The sequence below is a fragment of the Nestor notabilis genome, unplaced genomic scaffold (assembly GCF_000696875.1).
Source record: "Nestor notabilis isolate BGI_N333 unplaced genomic scaffold, ASM69687v1 scaffold3105, whole genome shotgun sequence".
In the NCBI taxonomy this organism is placed as follows: Eukaryota; Metazoa; Chordata; class Aves; order Psittaciformes; family Psittacidae; genus Nestor; species Nestor notabilis.
The window spans coordinates 14574-20826 of NW_009930474.1; the positions used below are offsets into that span (position 1 = coordinate 14574).

Consider the following 6253-nt stretch of genomic DNA (forward strand, 5'->3'; position numbering starts at 1 on the left):
TCTTCTAAAAACCCTGTATGTTGAGCCACTGGCTCCCAATTTACAAGGCTTATGCAGGGTTCTTAGAAAAATCTTCAGACTAAGTGCTTCAGGTCATCTTTCATTTGGCTGTAATTACTATATTTTTGCTTCCTATTTAACAAACAAGCTGAAGTGGGTTAATAAAGCACTTGATCCATGGGGAAAGACTTTGTCTTATGCCTGATCCTTCTACCTTTAGAAAGGAAGTCTATCCTGTGTTATTTTGCACTGACTGATTACAGTGCACATCTTGCATGAATACCTGTATATATCCAGGACACACACACTCCCATGAGAAATACATTTGAAGTTTTAATGCAGAAGAAAGAGAGCACATCCCATCAGAACTGCACACCTTTGGTACTGAGGCACCTCTACTGACACCTCCTTCTGCCTTTCAGCCTGACGTCTCTGCTCCTCCATCTCTGCCCTCTGTCTCTGCTCCTCCATCTCTGCCCGTCGCCTCTGCTCCTCAGCATATTGCTGTTCCCTCTCTTTATGTTGTCTCTCAAGCTCCAGCTCTTGGAGTTCCCTTTCTTGCTCAAAACGCAGGGCTGCTGCTTCCTGGATCCTCTGTTCCTCTTGATGCCTCCACTTTCCTTCTTCCTCACCCAAGAAGCATGCTGCTACCTTGCTTCCTCCATCTCCTTCTGGCTCCTCAGGAGTATTTGCTTCAGAGCTTGCTCTCCAGCTGGATAAAGATGGAGCTCGAGCAGGGACAGATGTGTTTAAGGTTAGAACAGACTGCTCCTGTAGCAAAGAAAAAAAAAACACCACCACAAAAAACACCCTAATGTTTTTAGGGAAGGGAGCTGTTGTTTAAACAGGTTACTCACTTAGAAAAGTTCATTTATTCTATGAAGGAAAACTGTGTAAAGAGCATCCCAAACACTTGCATTGCAAGACACAAAGGGCGTACTTTGGTTTCATGTTTTGAGTGCCTGCTAGCACATTCTCCTAATGCAAGACCCTCATTCCACACAGCAGCCTTAGCAAGCACCACGGGCAGTGTGGCCACAACTATGTGAAATATTCTCGTTTCTAAAGCATCACATTTCAAGCCATCCCATTTCCACTTAAACACCCATGGAAAACAACCTTCCATGATATCCAGAATTTCTCCCTACTGTTTTGACTTAGAAACCTGAGACCTATCTAACAGTGTATACACAAAGATATACACTGCAAGCGTACATCAGACCAATGAATTTCACATTTCTCCTCCATTCTCCTACCATTTGAATGTCAACCCTCAGACCTACCACTCTATGATTCTTTTCTCAAGTAGGAGAAAAGGTCTTTCAGTGGTCAAAATATGTTTGTGTTGCAGAGAACAAATACTGCTTACAGGTCCATGAAAACCTCTAATGATAGAAAAAAATTAAAAAATGGCTTACATTCTTGTACAGCAAAGTCCTTTAACAGCTCAAAGAGCTTTCTTATTGAAATCCTAAGCTTTAAATTACAGTCTACTTATTCATGACTGTATAAATGCAACTGATCTAGCTAGGATGCCTGAAGTAGCACTTGCATAGCAATAAAGAACAGATATCTCAGACACCTCCCACACTCAGAAAAAACCTGTTAATCTTCCCATAAACAACAGCCACAAAAGTCAGCATCTACAGTGACTACAATGTTTTGAAACATATGATGGCAAAGTTGATTTGATATGTAAATTTATCAGAGATAGGATGAACTGGTTGCCAATAACAAGCCAGGCATCTACAAACATGCCTCATGATGAAATATTGAAGCAGAATTCCAACAAGTAGCATCAGGAGGTAAATATACAGCAAAGGTGACCATTTCATTCTGGTCACAATAACTAATACATGCTGTAACTTTTTGCCAGCATATCTCTGGTGTTAGTTACCTAAACAATCCACACGGAAGTCAAATTCAACAGGTCTCAGAACATCCCATTTACTCTTTCTTTCCCATTTTTTCAACCTCCTTCGACCAATTCACAGACAACAATTTATTTTACAAGGGTGAAGCCATACTCATAGCCTACCTCATCAAAATACTTGGAGCTCTCTTTTTCTGCTTCTTGCTTAGCTCGTAGCCATTCTTCCCTCAGTTTTTCTTGTTCCTGTTTGTATTTCTCCTGTTAGGTTAGATTGAAGTTAAACATGCAAATAAGAAACATGGTATTTTTATTTGCATTGAAATGTACTACTGGTATTTAATATGGTTTTTAACAGACTAGTGTGGTAAAAACATGCTTGAGCTCCATAAGTCAATGAAATCCTGGCTCAAATATAATCCAAAAGAGCTCTGCAATTGATTTTGGAGAATCCAGGCTTTTCACATGCTACATCTCATAACAACTGACCTCAGGTTTGTTTTATTTCCTGTTACAGTTTAGTTCCCATTTAAACAAAAATCACCAAGGTATTTCTTGAAAGATGGAGTGTTTATATTTAACTTGGAATCAGGCACATTAATACAGTATAAAGTGATCACTAAGTGAAATATGAGACAGTAATTTGGTTTGAGCAAGAACTCTTGGTCTTTTGGAATGTTATCTAAACAAAAACCAATTTCTGGACCTCCATATTTGTCCTATGACTGGATTTGGTATGAAATCAAAGTAATGCCTTAAAGCATTACTTAAGGCACACAGTAAATGTTTTGGGGATTTTGTCAGTCACCACCTACATCTTGGAAAAGGCAAAATATTTAATGATGTCAAAAGAATTCCTTTTAAGATACTGTAAATACAAGAAAAGAAAGACTTCACTTCCTTTCTCTAATATTTAAAAATTCATTGCTAGGGTCATGGGGAAGAGAAAGAATGTTATTGCTCTGGTCAAATTTACTTCTTCAGGATTAAAAAAGGAGAAGCAAGGAAAAGAAAAGTGAAGGCAGAGGGCTGAGACTGCTCACAAGAAAGGGGAACCAAGTTTTACATTCTTTAAGGCCATCTTCAGGCATCAAATAGGGAACTCAAACCATAAGAGACCACAGATACGTTTAGGAAGGCACAGTTCTTGCCTTGCAGAGTTTATAAGCTAAAAAGAATGACAAAAGATAAAACATCCAAAAAGAAACAGAGTTGCTACACTGTACTTCCACATCACAGTTTTCTGCTGAATGCACCAAACTTAAGAAGGCTTGTGCAGAGTAAATGATGTTCACTGATGTCTCTCCTTAACAATGGACTTCAGATAACTAACTTAATTTTCAGAGTTGTGTCTTAGTAAATGTGGTTGAACAGGCTTATGCTTCACTGAAGTGAGGTCTTTGCTTCTGTTTTTTGCTCTTCTAAGATGACAAACATTGCCCCCTCCTCTGCAACACTTCCATCTTTAGCAACTGCTTATCAAAGTGATTTTGGGTTAGCAGGTTCAGCTTCCTCACTTGGAGAGGTTCTGGGAACCAGGCTGATTCCAACTGATCAGCCAATTGCTAAACCAGAGGCAGGCATCTAACCACGGCATTGACTGCCTTCTCTTCATCTCTGAATATAAGGCAGTATTGCTAATAGAAGGTAAAACTCATTCTAGAGACAATTTTCTTAAGGGGGAAAAAGTAAAACTCATTCAAAAGTGAAGACTACTACCCCTTAGGTCTTTGCTTATCCTTTAGCTTTACATTTTGCTACCAGTAAGAGCATACCAGCCTTGTAATGAGTAAGCACCCTGGCTGTAGTGAACACAGTCTGGGTTTGACTTCATGAAGCTCATTAATGCATTGTCCCCTTTTTGCTGAATAATTGCTGGTGTAAGTGTGCAGTTCAACAAATGTATCTGAAAGTCCTCTTAGGCCATCAGTAAGAAGAATTGTAGAAGTCACATGTTAGTCTTCTGCCTTAACAGTTCCTGCACCCAAAGGATTACCAGCCTATGATCATGAAGATTAATCATACCTGCAGTAAACGGTCCTGCTCCTTTTGCCATTTTTCCTGTCGTTTTCGTTCTTCCTCTTGATCCCAAACCCGACGACTAGGAGCACTAATGGATGGGACTGGGAGCTAATACAGTACAGAAATGAAATAGCATTAATCTTCTTCCATGTAATCAATGCTCTACACTTTAAAACATATTTTTTAAAGTGAGAAATAAAAGCTATTACAAACACTATAGCTTTACTGTGACAAGGACCTAAATTAGCCATTTCTTCAAAGGCACAGAAAGCAACCATTCCATTACACAATACAAGATCTTAGACAGTACTCCAGATTTGATCACAGTTTTAAGCAGGATAAAAAGCAATAGAAAGTAGTAGGCTGCTTGAAAAGCAAGCTTATAGGACTTAGTAGTAGTTTGTAAATAGTACTTACATCAGGCATTGCAGGTTCTGGGCCTCCTGTGAGATTTGGAAGGCAAAAAGCAGAAATCATTAGAACCATACACACTCATTACTGCAAAATTTGTGTAAATGGGGGAAGTCTGAGCTTCAGACTAATTTTTGCTTCCTTATTAAGCCATGCTTGCATTTTGCCCTACTGAATTTACTTGAGGTCAGAATTCATTAGGGACTTTCAACTAATGTGCCCAAGTGCTTAAAAGCTTTACATGCTTACAAGTGTCATCAGCAATTGCTTCAATAAGCAGTACATCTCCCACTGTGGCAATACAGAGGTTCTTTGCTGCACCTCTCCTATTATTACTGTGAAACCAAACTGTATAGCATGACTGACACCCATAACACTGCTTCAGGGTACAGCAGCTACTCACCTATCACCCTACACATGAATTAAGAGTTACAGACATCCACAGGCAACTTCTCTACCACAAGCCCATGTATTTTCCATTTTCAACTGACCTCCTTTCCTACTCCCAAAAGCACACTTGCATCCAGTGAGCTTGTCACCATTCACCACAAACCTTATGCTATTTGAGGCTATCATATGTGGTCTTTGCTTATGCCAAGATGATTATTATAGATGTGTGTTATATATTAAAGTTGAGAAAATGTGGAGAAGCACAGACTTAAGTACAATAATATCCTAGGCATCATCGCTAATTTTGTGATGGACAAACAGACACAATCTCCTGCAACTGTACCAGGTGATGCTATCTTTGCTCCCTACTCCTCTCACCCTGTAAGCTTATGCTGGCCTGTACAGGTTTAGAAAGAACAATCTTTTGTACCATTGTGAAGCTGAAGTGTCAAAAGTTTACAATTAACAAAACTGTGCTGAGCGCACACTCTAGAAACACATCCTTCTCCTCTCCCTCAAGTACAAGTGAAATATTTCAAATATTGCTATGAAATGTAGTAAAATAAAAATGAAACTTCATACTTCATAGCCAGCCTTAATGAGAAAAAAAACCAAAAAAACAAAAAAAAAAAACAAAACAAAAAATGAAAGAAAACAAAAAAACAAACCAAACCAAAAAAAATCCCCACCAAAAACACCCCCAACATCAAAATACCACCATGTTGCAGATACAATGCAGCAGAAGTATTTCAAAGCAAACAGAACCACAAACATGGATATATGCTGTGGCACTTCACATACCACTTCTGGAAAAAACAGAAGCCATCACCACTGAAAGCAAAGTCCTGGCCCTGCTAAAATCACTGGCAAAATTCACACTGAACTTCCAGTGGGCCAGAATTTCACTCTTTCAGGATACAGCAAAACAGCAAGGCATACATAGTCTGAAGACAGCATTAGACATACATTAGTGGAAGTGAGTTGTGACATGCAAAACACCAAAAAGCAACCTACAAAACCAAAATTGAGTGCCTTATTTTTTTGCCTTTAAAAGCTAGTATATGCAATTCAAAATTTATGCTGGTCTTCTTTGGATCTTGTGACATCACCACATAGTGGAAAGCCAGCAGCTGCCTTTTTCCACCAATTCAGATGAAACCACAGAGCTGCAACTCTAGATAAACTCAAATCCAGAGTTAAGTATTTTGTCAACAGCTCCGAGATATGCGCTAAGCCTCTGCTGGAATAGTCAACGTTATTCTTGTTTTGTAGGTAGTAGCAAACCTGAACAAAGAGTGCTTTCTTTCTTACTCCTACCCAGTGGAAAAAAAAATAAATAAAAAATGCATGAATAACATAGAAGAGATTTAAACAGCTATAGATGTAAGAGAACGCAGAAAGACCCATTACCACAAAGGTAGACCCATGAATTGTAAGAATAACCTGATGACCCTGGGAAAAGAAAGGAAATTAATTATGTTGCTTTGTTGTAACTGCAACAAACAATGCTGAAGAGGTATAGTACCCAGCACCAGCCTTGTTAGCAAGAGTGTGCAGCAG

At 39.0% G+C, this 6253-nt stretch overlaps 1 protein-coding gene across 1 annotated transcript in view; it reads right to left on the bottom strand.

Annotated features, from left to right (window-relative positions):
* Nucleotides 1–6253, bottom strand: part of LMO7 (LIM domain 7) — a 90642-nt gene that overhangs the window by 10722 nt on the left and 73667 nt on the right. The window contains exons 22-25 of the mRNA XM_010015399.1: nt 4310–4335; nt 3896–4000; nt 2039–2131; nt 377–771 (exon numbers count right to left, since the gene is read on the bottom strand). Of these exons, the coding sequence (XP_010013701.1) occupies nt 377–771; nt 2039–2131; nt 3896–4000; nt 4310–4335 (619 nt within the window). The remainder of the gene's footprint in view (nt 1–376; nt 772–2038; nt 2132–3895; nt 4001–4309; nt 4336–6253) is intronic.